A 13,872-nucleotide genomic window follows, 5' to 3' on the forward strand; every position below is an offset into this window, starting at 1 on the left:
GAAAAGCACTCAGAGAGCGCAGTACTCCACCAAGGCTGCTCAGTTGTATCATTTCTGACGGATTAAATCTTTAATAAAAAAAAATGACCTTGCGCTGGCCATAGGCATGTGTTATGCATGTGTACGTTATGTACGGACATCGAATCGCATGACCTAAATATGTAGCAGGTGGTGGGAATTGATGGGACTCAGAAACATCCCCAGTATTAATCAGTTGTTCCTCGTATCATTTCCAATAAGTCCACAGTTGTGGATTTGTAGTAGGATTGCAATCATGGGATCATCATCAGGCAGCTGTTCACTTGTTGTCATAGTTACAGTGACGTTGTGCCGCTATCTCACAAAGACACGTAAATCCGTAACAAATCCATGGATCCAGACTATAAGCCGCATCGCTGCCAAAATCTAATCACTTGGTCCTTGTGTGATGTCTGACCTTCCCTGAAAATTTCATCCAAATCCATTAGCAACATTACTCGAAAAAGGACTAACAGACAAAAAGACAGACAAATGTATGGCGATCGTCACATAACTCCTTTGTGGAGTAATAATGTTTTTTTTTTAAAGAGTCCTAAACAAATAAAATTACTTGTTGTTGCTAAATATTTACTTTCTTTTTCTGCTGTGTCAGCATCAAGTCTCTCCCTCTTTTGAAAGAAAAGAGCGAGAGACTTTTCTTTTTTTTTAATTTCGGCAGATTGACGGCTTCATTTAACATCAAGTGCTGGAAACAAGCACGGATGGAAGCGACGGAAAGACTATCGAGTCATTTTTCAAAATAAAACACCCTGCAGACTCCACCAGAAAAAAAATATTTTTTAAAAAACATTTTTATTCTCTCTGTGCGGCCCAATACAAAGTGACCCACGGCCCAGTACTGGTCCACGGACCGGTGGTTGGAGACCACTGATCTACAGGATTTTAATACTATAAAGCATTGAACAACTGATGCAGTGGATTTCCAACCAAGAAAAACTAAGAAATGGTTCAATTTTATCCAGTTTTGTTACCTGTTTGTCATTTTCAGAAACCTGTTAGTCAAAAGAATTCATTATAAATCAGAATTTTGCATGGTTATGACTAATTTCGGCTTAACTGTACGTCCAAACATACAACAAACTACATGAGCTCTTCCAGATGATGTCGAGTCTAAAGTCTTCGTAATAAAGTACAAACTTCTTCACAAACAAGCATTATAAAAGAATAAAACATGTAAATTCTGTGGACACGTGTCGGTTAATAAGTTCATTCTGTTGCTCTGAACGAACTTCAATATTCCGTCTTTTCTCTGAGCTTCCCTCCGGGCCGCCGTCTGATTCGGCTTTGATCCGGTTCTTCACATCAAAGCCTCCACACAGTTCCTCTTGAAGTCTTCCTGAGATCACACGCCTCCAAATCTGCTTAACCGCACTTCATTTGCACCGAGGAACTGAGCGAGGTGTCTCCTGGAAGACCTTCCTTAGCTCCGTGCAGCAGGTTAATCTCCAGCGAGGACCTGAGGGAAGCAGAGGAACTGGATCAGGAGGATCATTCTGAGATTCCTGCTTTTAAAAAATGTCAAAAAGAAGCTACTTTGAGGAGCCGGAAGCTTCGTTTTTGGCCTTGCTGGTGAGAAAACTTCAACTAGAAGGGTTGTAATCTGAAGCTGTGTTGGTCTGAATTCTCTCCAGCACCTTATTTACCGCACAGATGCTTCCGGAGAACAAATGCAGAGGCGTCGGCATGTTTTATTAAAGGTGTGTATGCAAAACACCGTTGTCTAATGCGTCTTCCTGATGGCTCTCGGTGGGCCTAATTCTGACCGATGAATAATTCAGCAGATCAAGTCGAGGAGTTTGAACAATTCACTGAGCACAGAACACAGTCTGCAGTCTATTACCTTCACACCGGACCGCCGTGTTTATTAAGAGAACAGAAGAACCAGCCCAGTTTCCCCAGCAGACTTATCTTGTTCCGGCTTCACCTCTGCAGCAGCAGCAGTGAGGGGAGATAACGGAGGTTTATCTCTGCAGCAGCAGTTCACCCTCTGAGATCCTGTGGTTTCCATGTAGAGTCACGCTTTTCTGTGCAAACCGAGCTCTTCAAGTCGTCCTGCAACAGACTTCACAGTTAAAAAAAAAAACACAAATTAGTGAACAATTAGAGCCCAGCTGATGAGTAAACTCAACCATGTGAACGCCAAAACATGCTAAAAGATCTGAGAAGCGTTATCTTTAGAAAAACTGACAAAATTATATGATTTCTCAGAGCCAGAAACTGTAAGAACTAGGGATGTCCGATAAGGGCGTTTTTGCCAATAACCGATATTGTCCAACTCTCAATTTCTGATTCCGATATCAACCGATACCAATACATATGGGCTATTTAACTAATTTTAGGTAATATATCATTAAATCGGAATTATTGAAGCAAGAAGCCTTGGTTCTATCTTGCATAACCAATGCTTTATAGTCAAGTTTAAAATATCAGTGGGCTGATATTATCAGACATCCATAGTAAAAACACAAGCAATCATTGGATTTTTAGCTTGCTTAACTGTGATTTGCAGTTTCCATCAGGAGAAACAACCAAATCTAAGCTTGAAATGGTCAAAATCTCCTCATTTGACTTGTTGCATTCAAATATTCACCAAAAATAAAATTTTTGCATAAAAAAAAATTCTGTAAAAGACTGAAAATTCGGGCGCCTGTATAGCTCAACGCGTTGAGCAGGCGACCCATGTACAGGGGCTGGTCCCCGATGCAGCGGCCCGGGTTCGAGTCCCGCTCGCGGCCCTTTGCTGCATGTCTTCTCCTGACTCTTCTCCCCTGTTTCCTGTCTCTCTCTCTCTGCGCCTGTCTAATAAAGCTGACAAAAAAGGCCAAAAAAAAAGACTAAAAATTCTGCGCTTTTCAATGGAACTGTGAAACCATTAGTGACTCAGCTGTGACAAATGAGGTTAGCAATTAAGGTTATTTTCTTAGTCTTGTTTTTTGGTCTCTTAGGTAGTCATTGATTAAATGGCTTGGTCCAGCTCAGTCTTGGTTTTGGTGCCACGTTTGTTGTGGTCTTTGGTCTTGTTCTGAACTGGGTTTTGTTTTTTTAGGATGCTCTCACCTCTTCTTCAATGTTGGCCTTTAATAGGCGTTTCAGAAAGTGAGTGTTTCTCTGGTAGGCTGTAGGACGCTTTTCTTTTAGGTTGTGGTGTCAAAACTACATAGTTTCTCAAATATCCAGCTCAGTGGACAAAACAGTTCTCCAAAAAACATTTCACAACGAAGAAAACAATCTGGACTTACATGTTTGTTCTGTTCTTTTACACCGTCTTCATCAGCAGATAGACTTCGCTCAAGTTGTACCTTCAAGGTTTCTCGTCCATGACCTTCAAAACAGCAGCTGGTACAACACAAACATAAACTCAAGGTCTACTTACTGACACGTGGAGCTTTGCACTGTTTCACTCAGAAAGAAGCTAGATGGTAAAGGAACCCTGTGGAGTTTGGTTCAGAGCCAGAGAGGACAGGTGTGTCCTTGGGTGATGATGCAAAGATGCACGAGTCTTCACCTAGTCAACAAAAGGCAGCAGAGGAACAAACTGTAACACAGTAAATGGCACGATTCAAGAATCTAATTACTAAAGGCTTTATTAGAAAGAAAAGTGTCTTCCTCCCTTATAAAATATGATGTGTTTTGTCAAAAAACACTGAATATCGATATAACTTTACTTTGTTTACAAGGAAACTTCACATTAAGTGGAGATTATCTGTTTTGTTGCTGTTTTCAAGGCCAAGAATTAATGTCAAGCGCAGATTTAACTATGCTTATTTATTAGTACTGAAGAGGAATGCTGGCAGACTTTTTATTTTAATAGACTGAACAGAAACATCAAGGCAGCATGTAATATTTTATTTCTTTTTAAAGATTGGGGAATAAGGATTTATTATTCCAACACAGAGCATCTCTACAACAGAATGGCCGTCATTAAACGATGAAGAATGTTGGAAATAATATACACATGGAAAGTGGGGTTATGGACCAGAAATCTCCAGTCAGTAACGAGAGGCTCCATAGTTTGCATTGCCACGTATTTTACAACATTGACAGTTGATAAAATTGTCGATGCTGCTTGTGAAATGCTGTCTCTCCTGAAGTTGCTGGACATTTTAGGGAAATGAGATCATGTTGTCGGACATCTAGATGTTTGACATGTCTGGAGAAACTTTTCCAGCTTTTAGATGAGGACAATACAAATTCATCTTGTCTTGTGAAACATCAAATGATGGTGGCGAATGAACAGGATAACAAGTGAGGATCTTATCTCGAAATCGTTGGGCATTGAGATCGTCATTGGTAAAATGTAGACGTCTTCTTTGTCTGTGGCATACGTCCACCTCTGGACAGCTGAAAATAAGATTCAAAAAGAGAAAGGGGCTATCCTCTGTCTTACTGGCATCCACCCAATGTGATTAGTCGACCACTGGAACTGATCAGGATGACATTCTGCTCTCAGATTGAGGTGTAAGTAAGGACATGGCAAATCAACTTCTGTCAGATGATTCCTCACCTTGAACAGATATTCTATGGTTGCTCAAACCAACAACTTCATCAACATCACTGCAGACAAACAAATTTTGCAGAGGGATGAGCCAGATGTGATGAACCTGGGCTTAATCTTTTAACTGAAATGCAGCATCCAGCATTTAACAGCTCGTTTTTGTCTTTTTCTTGTCATCTCTGGCATCATGTCAGCTGAAAAAAAGCAGCATTTTAAGGTGGATTTTTATAGTCGCTGGTCGATGGAGTGTCTGTGTGCTGGTCACACTGTCTGATCTTTGTCCTTTTCAGCCACACCTGACCAGAATGTTGAATCACTCAGACCTCAAGAACTTGTCACCAACTCAAAAGCTTTTGTCTAAAAGGTAAAAAAAAACAAACAAACAAAAAAAACCCTTTCTAACCAAAAGAAATTTCGAACTTTAGTTTTTTGGGTTTGTCTGTTTAAAACTGAACTTTTTCTCCAATTTAGATAAGAAAAACATTTGCTTGCTGCGTTAACATCTTTGTTTAGTGGTATTTCAAATGTTCAAATGTCAGCATATCATAAAATAAACAAGTTGAAATCACAATGAGCATCTTGCTACAGAGTTAATAAAAGAAAATATATCAAGTTCGTGCAGAAATCACCACTCTCCTGGAATAGTTCTGTAAACTTTTTCACCTTTATTTTCTACATTTGGATCAGCTCAGTGTGGAAGCCTGGACATGTCAGTTACTTTCAAGCCCCCTGCCACCCACCTCCCCCCAAAAAACAAACCAAACAAAATAAACCCAGAACAAGCGATACTCCCTTTGTCTCACAATCAAAAAAAAAAAAAACAAAAAAACCGCTCACACCTTCACCAGTCACTCGCTCAGATATGAAAAGTCCTCTCACTACCACGTCCACCACGAAGATGAACCAATGACATGTCCTATGTGTAAACCCTCCCTCCACTGGAGGAAGACAAAATGTTTCTGAAGCCTCGTGCCCTGACTCGCAGTGGCAGAAGTGATACAAAAAGAAGGAAAGCATGACGGTTGAAATGAGGATGACACAGCCGTCTGTCGATCTCTCGCCAAGATATGAAAAGTGAAATACTGCCGGTGAGCTTGTACAAGTGAGATATGTAGTTATGGATTAAGATATGTCATCTGCTGCTGCTGCGCTCTCGATAAATCCACAGTTCGACCCTTTTGCTCCCTTTGGCTCTCTACGGTTAATATTCAGTCCCTGATTAGTTGTCCTAAACAAAAACACCTCAGCGATGCTACTATGACATCCTTCCCTACTGTAGATATGTCCACAGGAGAGTGCGGAGCCTCGGCTCTGTGTAGAAAATAACAGCTGCTAAAGGAGAAAGCAGGGATCTGCAGCCGCTCTACGCTACAGGCTGTCAGGCAAAGAGGGTCATTCCATATAAAATCAAATCTGAACGCCTCAGATTCAGCTGATTTTTTATGTACAACAATTTTGGCATATTTAACAAAGCCATGCAAAATTTGACCTTTATCGTATGAATATTTTTTTTACAGTTACAGGCCTTCAAAGTACAAAGAGGTGCATCAAAATGCTGCGTTTTTTTAGTTTGCGTTACTTTTTCGAGCCCTCATAACTTCATAAATACACAAATAAAGCACATTTCAGCTCTGCTAAAAACCGCAACTAAATCAAGTCCACCCCCACTTCAGGTGTTATAATCTAAAGACAAAATCATTTTTTGTTCAGCACGATTTTTTTCCATAACAAACGTTAAACATAGCTTCTAGGGATGAAAATGAAAAAAATATATATTTGCGTTATCGACAATAATCGATTAATACTGATGAAAAAAAAGCAGATTCGTTACATTAGCCACTCAATTATAGAAGCACTTTACCTGGCTTATTTAAAAAAGTGGAGTTCTGGCTGGAAGTCATTAATCACCCCAGAAGTCTCTGTCGTGGTGCCTCTTGCTAGCTAAAAGCCCATAATGCACTCTGCTTCCCAAAACATAAATTGCTACAGTATTAAACACTTTCCTCATCCCTCATTTTCTTTCTCCTCAGTTTATATATTTTTAATCTGTTAAATTATTTTAAAAAATAATTAACAGTTAATCATAATTATTAAAATTCCAAACAATTTCAATAGCAAAGCTGCATCAGTTTTACATCTATGACATGGAGTTGTAGAAACAAGTATTGGTATTCTGGATGTTTTTTCTGTTGATTCACTAGAAAAAAACGTGGAAAAGTGCATTCTGGATAAACCTTCCAAGCACGTATCACCATGTGGCATAAGTCAAAACAAGTTAGAGCAAATGAAAGGTCTCATTTTTAACTACATTTTGATACACAATCATCTTTTAGTCATGATTACTTCCGTGGTAACGTAAGTTTCTGAGTTATATGTATGAAGATAAATGGAAAAAGTTAAATTGCCTGAAATTTCCAATGACCCCGATGTACTTGGAGGGGCTGTAACTTGGAAGATATTCACAGTATGAAGGTAAAACTTTGCAAAGTTTTAATAAATCTGCTTAAGTTGTTGCACATAAAACATCAGAGGATTTTGAGCGGGGTTTGGTTTGATTTTCTATGCAACGATCCAGGAATGTGTTTGTTGTATGGAGCTGATGGACTACAGATTGACGCGTTCACACCCACTCATACATCCACACACTCCACCGGAGGAAAGAAGCCCTTGGAGTGTATTTTTTTTAAAGAGGTCATTGAGAAGAAGATATGACAAAATGGATTTAAGTAGCAGGCCAGAGGGCGGCCTTTTTTTCCTATATGTATAGAGCATGTATAGTGCCTAATGGGAGAGCTCCCTACGGTTGAACACTACATCAGGCAGTGAACATCAGTTTATATATGCATGTGTGTGTGAGTTAGCTTCATGTTAAACATCTTTTTAAAGACAACAGACAGACAAACTAGGGTTACTGAAACAGTAGAAACAGACAAGCCATGTAAAAACTGGACATAGAAATCTCAAGATATCACAAACATCATATTTCTCTATCTCTAGATCTCTGCTGATGGCAGACGTCAGGTCCGTTTTTTTTTTGTTTTTTTAGTTTTAAATGTGCTGTCTCTTGGATATTTCCTCAGCGTGGAGGCTTCAGTCTGTCAGATGAAATGCTAAGGAGCAACACCAGAGGGAGACAAACACTGCTGCAAGACTGTAGGAGGGACTCTGACGCTCATACGCTCACACATGCATCCTTCATTTTCAAAACCCTTTACAAAAATTAAATTAAAAAAGAAGAAGAAATCAACAAAAGGAATAGAGCCCCCTTTTTCTCAACGCATACATTCATCTCAGGAGTACACACACACACACACACACACACAAATAAGTGCACACACTCTTTCAGAAGAGGCAAGTCAGTAAACGTTAAAGTGATGAGTTGAGGGAAAGCCGGTCTCGTGTTCGAGTCACTGTCCGCGGGTTAAAATCTCCTTTTAAAAAGACAAACAAAAGTGAAACAAGAGCCGTGGTCTCGCAGAGGGAGTCTTTCCTCTTGTCCGAGGAGGCACGAACTCGCTCCTCCCTCTGATTTCTGACAGAGGTAGTACCGTCCAGTCCGTCCGCCTCGTTTCCCCAATCCCCTGGTGGGAAGTCTTTCGTTTTATCCCGTCGCTGCCCGGTTGTAACAAAACGTCCCCCCGACTGCTCGCTGTGGGCCGCTGTGTGTGTGAGTGTGTGCGTTTGTGAGTGTGCAGAGTGTGGTCAGAAGACCTCCGGTAGTGTGACGTTGCGCAACAGCCACTGTTGGGATCTCGAGTGCGAACAGTCTCTGACGCTGGGCACCTGGCTGTCCTCCTCGCTGGCCTTGTCCAGACACTGGTTGCTGTTGACGTGGACCAGAGTCAGCTTCTGTCAACGCCGAGAGACACAAACAAACAAAGTGTGTGTTGGTGAGAAATGGGATGCAAACTGGTTTGTTTGGTTTTACAGGAGAGTGTAAATAAATATTTATTCAACCCTGTCAACCCCAAGCAGTTTGTGGCTGTTTGTTTGGCTCCTGCCATATTGACATTTCAATTTGACAGTGTGAGTATTGCAAGTGTACACTTTAGATATTGTTTAAAATGCCAAAATGAAGAGTAAGCACAGACATAACTAGGTCTTAAAGTGGCAGTGACACCCACACAAACAGCTGTGTGCAATTGCTGAAAAACCTGGCAGCCCAAATGGGACAGTATGCCATATATTTGCAGTGTTTTGGATATGTATGTTACAAATATGGAAAATAAATGGAATCAACAAAAGGTGGCTCTACATAATATAAATATTTAATGTGTGGCTCAATCTATAATTGAAGGACTTTTGAAGTCCATGGGATATATCTTGCATACATTTTTATGAAAAGTACGAAAACTAATGTTTTTTATGTTCATTATGATCATGTCTTTACAAATTCCATAATTATTTATTATGGAAACAATCATTAACAAAAAATGACTGGATATCACTAAAATGTCAACTAATAACCATCTGAATTTAATAACAACCAGCTTCTAATTAGCTAAACAATAATAAAATGATCTTATTCACAAACTGTTTTGATTGTGTTCATTTTATTAAGTTGAGATAATCATGACAGATATTTATTTTTTTGGCAAAATATCAAATTTTATATGGAAAATAAACTGTATGTGTGTCCGAGAAATCACTTTCAACTAAGTTCCCCATTACAAAAACACCTCTCAAGGAAGTGTGTTAATTCCAGATCACATGACCTGCTCCACATGATGTCATTTCCTCCTGAAGAAAAGACTGGCCAGACTCCAAGGCTTTCTGACTTATTTAATATAAAGTAGTTTGTGAGTCAAGTGTGGATTTATCACATCAACAGGTTTACTACAATATCTTTATAAATAACTTCCAATTTCAATCTTACTCAATTGTACATATAATTTTTTAGAAGAATCTTTCTGTAAAAATGCCACGTGGTGTTTAATTAGAGGTGGCCATGTTGATTTTAGGTCTGAAAACAGCAAAAATGTCAACTATGATACCTGTCAGCTATGTTACAAAAAGTCACGCAATTATATACTGTCAAATGTACATTTTTACAACCTCAACAAACTGCATTTTTTCTTCTACTCTGCACATCAACTGTACAAAGATGTTTCACCATACTGAATGTATCTTCCTCTGTTCACTGTTTTGAGCCATGCTACATTTTGCAAGTTTTATTTTCCTTTTATTGGAGAGTGCAGTATTTTTTTCTTCAGTTTTTTCTTACAGAATCTGGTGCAGTTAACTTTCTGCAAATGTTTAAATAAGACACAATGAATGAGATGATTTGATGAAATGTCACAATATTAATCTTACTTTATTTCTTCTGACAAAATTGTAAATCTTACATGATGTGTTGAAAGTTGGAAACCCAACAATTGTGCCTGTTTTGACGGTTGGTCTGGTGAAATTTTAGCATTTTTTTTCTTTTAAGATAGCACATTCAAAACATTTTATTTCCTCTTACAAAATGACACTGATCACTTTCTTTTTGTAGTGAACACAGCTCAGAAAATGCATCCCAAAATATAAAGTGAATAGTAAAGATGTAAGCCCCATGAAATCCCAATACAAACCAAGTGTGACAACACATGCTGGCTGTCGTTTCCGTTAGCTGATTATTTATAGTCTGCAGTTTCAGGGTGATATATCCAAGTTGACATGTTGCCCAATTCAACCACAGCATACCTAACGCTGCGAGCCAAAACTGCACTGAGCCTCACAATTAAAGCCTGGGAAGAAAAAAAAACAGAGAAATTTGAAGTTGCAAATGTGAGGAAATCTTTGGAACATTTAACCCTGTGATGCCTCAGCAACTTTGAAAGGCATCATGCCTTCAACAAAACACCAAAGCTACACCACCTCTCAGAGGAAATTCTGCACTCTTCAATAAAATGAAAATAAAACTTGCAAAATGCAGCATGGCTCAAACACAGTAAACAGAGAAGCAAGTTTTACATTTTTGTTAACACCTGTCACTCAAAAAAAACACAAAATGACAAAAAATGTATGCTTTAAAATTGTCATTTTTAACGAATTTTGAGTCAGTTTGGACATATTTAAAGTAATTTTGGATGGTTTTCAAGTTATTTGGGATTATTTCAGACTGAGAGGAAAACCAAACCTACTGGATCAATAAAATAAATGCAGCATGGCTCAAAAACAGTGAACAGAGGAGAAAGTTGTTGGAAGATACATACAGCATGGTGAAACATCTTTCTACACTTGATGTGCAGAATAGAAGGGAAAATGGAGTTTGTAGAGGTTGTATGTAAATGTACATATTAAATATTTATATGTAAAGCCACCTTTTGTTGATTCCATTTATTTTCCATATTTTTGAAATAAATACTTTAAGAAATTAATCTTCACATTTTTATGACAAAAAGACATTTCTCAATTCTCTTTACTTCTAGTCATGCTTGTGCTGTTTTCATAGAAGTACAGGACTTTATATTGGAGTGAAACATGAGTTCACAGCGAGGAAAAATGTGACAGGAGCAAAAAGTGGTCAGAAACAGCTTGAGGTTGAGAAACTTAACAAAATTTGAGTATTTTTTGGTGAAAACTGACAAAAACTTATATTCTTTTATGCAATATTCATTATTTTTTATGTTTGTATGCCATAAGCTTTTTATTTTTTATTGGAATATAGAAAATTTAAAATTAAAAACCAAAAATAATGAGCCTTCATAATATCATAGAATAATGAAAGCCTAAAATACTTACATTAAAGAAGGTGGAATCTGAGAGAAAAACACACTCAAACCAATTTTGATGATCAAAATGGCTTATAAGTAATTTAATAGTCAATAAATTGAGTGATCACTGCAGCTTAACATGTAAATTTTCATCACTTCTTCCACTCACCACAGGATCGTACTCCCAGAGCTGGTTGCCTTTAAGGTGATGGCACTTGAGCATCATGACGGGTCCGTTAAGTTTGGACACGTCTAGACACAAGTCGTCCGTCCTGATCTCCTTGTTGGCCGTGTAGGAGAAAACCTGCAGAGAGAGATTTTAGATTTTAAAACAATTATTTTCCATCTGTCTCCTCCTAAACTTCTTTTCTTGTACTTCTCTGTTTCAGGACTGCTGTCAGGAATGACTGCACTCTTACTGGATCATACATGTACTTGATTTTTTCTTTTGTTTCAGTAGTTATTTCCTTTAATGTCATTTTTTTGCACTCTGTTACCTGGTTGCCTCCCATGCCGTGGCAGTTGAAGATGCCGACCTTCTCGTTCTCCTTACGGGCCATGTTGTCCAGGCACTGGTTAGTCTCCACGTTGCGGATCTGAGCCAAAAACACAGAAATCATATTAAGTAACACTATAACCTTAACACAAAACCACAACCTTTGGTGTCTGAAAGTGGCTGGAGGGATTCAGATAGATTGAGTGAATAATGGTGTGACATGTGAGTGAGCGTACCTCTCCCAGGGAGTAGTAGTGCCTGGGGATCTGTGAGTCGGGGTAGACGTTCTCCAAGTACCAGCTGAAGGGTTTACATTGAAGCTTTTGTCTCAGACCAGTACGAGACGTGATGTCACCGTAGTCCACCTTGGTCACACCTGGACACACAAACACACAACAGGTTAGTCACTGTGACACACCGCCTGCCTTCACACAGCCCCGTGTTTGTCGAGAAGCTGTTAAATTCATTTTCCATTTAAGCTTTATTTATTAAAGATGTCATGGCTGAGCAGAACCGCACATTGATCTGATGCAGAGACCGAAACCACAGCGCTGCAGGACTCGCTTGGCTAATGGTCGAGTACTTGAAGAATCCTTCAGTGAAGCTGAGGAGCTACTCCAACATAAACCTATTTGTTGAGCATCAAATTGTCAGACAAAGCGCCGCTTGCTGCTTTACAGAAGGCAGGCTTGAATCCACGACTAAAGGTTCCAGTAAAGCCAGGCCAGTCCTGCAGATAATCCACTTCCTCATTGCCAGTAATGCTGTCTGTTCCCTCAATATGTTCTAAATGCTCAGCACTAAGTGTTCGGTTTGCTCATGTCGGTGCATCATGAGAAATGTCAGGCTCCATCTCTTCTCTTTCTGGTTTTGTTTTTAACACTATGAGCTCGAGACTATTTTCAAGACAATTTCACTACATTTACTTTAACGCTCTTGTGGTGGCTATTAAAAGAAGTAGCCTCACATGCTGTATCTTGTTCTGTTCAGAACAACCTGGGCTAACCAGATCTTCCATCATAGTTGCAGATTTTATACATCAACCTGAATATCAAGGGGAAAAATATTTTTCACTTGGAAATTGCTAAGTTTCTACATGCATCTCACTATAAAATACTGGCAGGACAGATATGGTTTCATAATAATGTACAGGAGATTGTCTGGAATCTGTGAATAACAAAACCATGGTGAGGGATACTGTGTGACTTAGAAAATGGAGAAAATATGGGCTTAGAACAATTCTACAATTTCATTTTGCAGACGCTTTTATCCAAAGCGACGTACATCTGAAAGTAGATACAACACAAGCTAGGACTTAGTCAGGAGAAAATAACCCGAATAAGTGCCATAAAAAGTGCTTAATGTCAAAACATTTCACTATTTTCTTAGGTAAGTTTTCACATCTAGATTTAAAGATATGTCTACAATGCTGTGTTCATGAGCAATTTGTGTGTAGATGGATGCAGAGCTGTATATCGGTTAAATCTGACAAATTCAAAATTATTTTTCTCATTGACACTTTGTTGCACAGACAAGTAACTAGAATAGCTGGAAAAGTCAAGTTAGGTCATTTTACTTGATATGAGCAACACCTCGCTGTAATAAATACTTCAAGAGCAATTCGGCGAACAAGTAGAAACATAAATTTGAATGCAAAGTGCTTCTGTTTAGCTTTAAGGGTTAAATTTCTTGTCATTCTATGTTAAACCTGAGTTAAAAGTCCCAGTCCTGATGGGTTCACACAGTCTGCTGTCACTTCTCAAAGCTGGGAATGCATGTCTACATTTATGAGGAGGTCTTGTGACCTGACACCACTACAGGTATCAAGTAACATGAGGCATAATGTTACTTACAGAATCAACTTACACCCAGTTCAAGTAGCTAGCTGTCTGTTGTAGCAGTACATTATGTCGATGGTTTTATGGTTAAGATTTTCAGCAGCACAGATGCTCCACTTGCTGAAGTGAAGTAGATTATTGTTCTCAAGTTAAGCTCATAAATCCATGTCACAGAAAAACTGTATATTAGACAAACTGTCTTTACTACAGCTGCTGTAAATGAAGAAACGCTGCATCAATGGGTGTTTTCAAAGACCACCGTCACACAACTTTTGTCATGTTGTTATAATCACACGTTAAAACCAC

General features: G+C 38.8%; 1 protein-coding gene across 1 annotated transcript in view; it reads right to left on the minus strand.

Annotated features, from left to right (window-relative positions):
- Window positions 1-3,870: 3,870 nt before the first annotated feature.
- The window catches only part of galnt1 (UDP-N-acetyl-alpha-D-galactosamine:polypeptide N-acetylgalactosaminyltransferase 1), a 71,143-nt gene continuing 61,141 nt past the window's right edge, over window positions 3,871-13,872 (minus strand). Inside the window, exons 11-14 of the mRNA XM_055013780.1 lie at window positions 11,965-12,104; window positions 11,730-11,828; window positions 11,402-11,536; window positions 3,871-8,383 (exon numbers count right to left, since the gene is read on the minus strand). Coding sequence (XP_054869755.1) covers window positions 8,237-8,383; window positions 11,402-11,536; window positions 11,730-11,828; window positions 11,965-12,104 — 521 coding nt within the window. The 3' untranslated portion in view covers window positions 3,871-8,236. The remainder of the gene's footprint in view (window positions 8,384-11,401; window positions 11,537-11,729; window positions 11,829-11,964; window positions 12,105-13,872) is intronic.

Source organism: Amphiprion ocellaris, chromosome 9 (genome assembly GCF_022539595.1).
Source record: "Amphiprion ocellaris isolate individual 3 ecotype Okinawa chromosome 9, ASM2253959v1, whole genome shotgun sequence".
Taxonomy (NCBI): Eukaryota; Metazoa; Chordata; class Actinopteri; family Pomacentridae; genus Amphiprion; species Amphiprion ocellaris.